At 35.6% G+C, this 1642-nt stretch overlaps 1 protein-coding gene across 1 annotated transcript in view; it reads left to right on the top strand.

Moving 5' to 3' along the window:
• LOC106871327 (phosphatidylinositol 5-phosphate 4-kinase type-2 beta) overlaps window positions 1–1422 on the top strand; it is a 114025-nt gene extending 112603 nt beyond the window's left edge. The window contains exon 10 of the mRNA XM_014917718.2: window positions 1155–1422. Within this exon, the coding sequence (XP_014773204.1) occupies window positions 1155–1336 (182 nt within the window). The 3' untranslated portion in view covers window positions 1337–1422. The remainder of the gene's footprint in view (window positions 1–1154) is intronic.
• The last annotated feature ends 220 nt before the right edge of the window (window positions 1423–1642 follow it).

The following is a 1642-nucleotide window of genomic DNA, read 5'->3' as shown; positions in this document are numbered from 1 at the left end:
CACACAACTTTGATTTTTAATATTTTGAGAGGATTATAGTGATTTGTATTGGTCTTAATACATGTTTGGTACCTTTATTTTTGATTCTGGTTGGATTTGAACTCTTGTATCTAGAATGTAGAGAACAAAACAAAATATGCATTCACTTATGCCTGCTGCCTTTTCTCATAGTGATTTCTTAGGTCTAGAGCCAAACATTTTCTGGGTGTGTGTAGTCAAAGAATTCAACCCTAGTACTCGACTACTTTTGGGTATATCAACTCAGATAAACTAAATAACATTAAGCTGTTGTAATTTATGATTTTTATAGCGAGTGGGGAAGTGCAGTTGATTCAGCCTGGTACTTAACAATTGCCGAAGGGTGACACAAAAATCAGTACTAACGATAAAAGTTGATCAATGCATTAAGAGAATTACATTATAGCACAAAGTTACATAAATTACAAAAGATTATCTTTGTTTGCAGTGCTCATATTTTGTGGCTGTATTTTGTCTGCTGGGTGGTTGGTGTTAAGAAGGGCATCCAGCTGTGAAAATCCTGCCAAAACAGACACAGAAGTCTGGTGCAGGCTTCTGACTGGCTGGCTCCTGTCAAACTGTCCCACCCATGCCAGCATGGAAAGCGGATGATGATGATGATGATGATCACATGATAATCAAAAGCACTTTGAGAGTTATTGCTTGCATTATTTAAATGTTATAACAAGCCTCACACCAATTTCTGTTGCTGACATGGCAATAATGTTCTAAGTATTGACATAGTAATAGCAAGTGACTGTTGTAAAGAATTACACTGACTTAGTGTTGACTTTTAATCCAACATTATGGCAGATCCTGACCGTGTCCGTATCCACTTTGTAATTTGTACAACAGGTTTTATAAGAATATTCAATGATTACATATAAGGATAGACATACCCATTTTAGAAAATGATAATGCTAGGTTCTGTTAATATGCTTAGTGTATTCTTTGAAAATATATGTTAGCTTGAAGCAATTTTATGTATGTTTTCTAAGAATTATCCTGTTCTTCATGAGTTTCAAAAGAAATGTGTTGATATATTTATCAAACTATGAATAATAACAATAATAAAAATAGTAATAATAATATGCTGAATTTCATTGACCTGTTACTATTTTTTTCTTTTTTTGCAGAAGACAAACAAATCATTTATTTCTTGGCCATGATAGATATCCTTACGAAGTACGGCATGAAGAAACGGACTGCTCAGGCTGCAAAGACTGTAAAACACGGTTCTGGTGCCGAGATCTCAACAGTGCGCCCTGATCAGTATGCCAAGAGGTTCTTGGAATTCATTGAGCGTTCAATTGAGTAGTGGTGGAGAAATACATAAAAGGAGAGAAAAAAAAAAAGCAAAAAAAAAAGATGGTGGGTGACTGGAGGGAGAGGGACTTGGACCATTACCATCCCTCCCTTCCTCTTGTTTTTATTTGTCTGTCTGTCTCTGTCTGTGGTTCTGCAAAAGACACACACAAACAAAACTACATCAGACTATAACTATCTATGTGTTACTGGATGGTGGGTGGAGGGGGTGTCCAATAGAAGCAACCTTTTTTTTTTCCAACTTTTTATTTTGTTATTTCTTCCTCCATCCAAACTTTTTTTGGCAAATGATACACAC

Source organism: Octopus bimaculoides, chromosome 10 (assembly GCF_001194135.2).
Source record: "Octopus bimaculoides isolate UCB-OBI-ISO-001 chromosome 10, ASM119413v2, whole genome shotgun sequence".
NCBI classification, from domain to species: Eukaryota; Metazoa; Mollusca; class Cephalopoda; order Octopoda; family Octopodidae; genus Octopus; species Octopus bimaculoides.
Note: the sequence above shows the minus strand (reverse complement) of the source record. Positions and strands in the feature narration are given on the sequence as shown.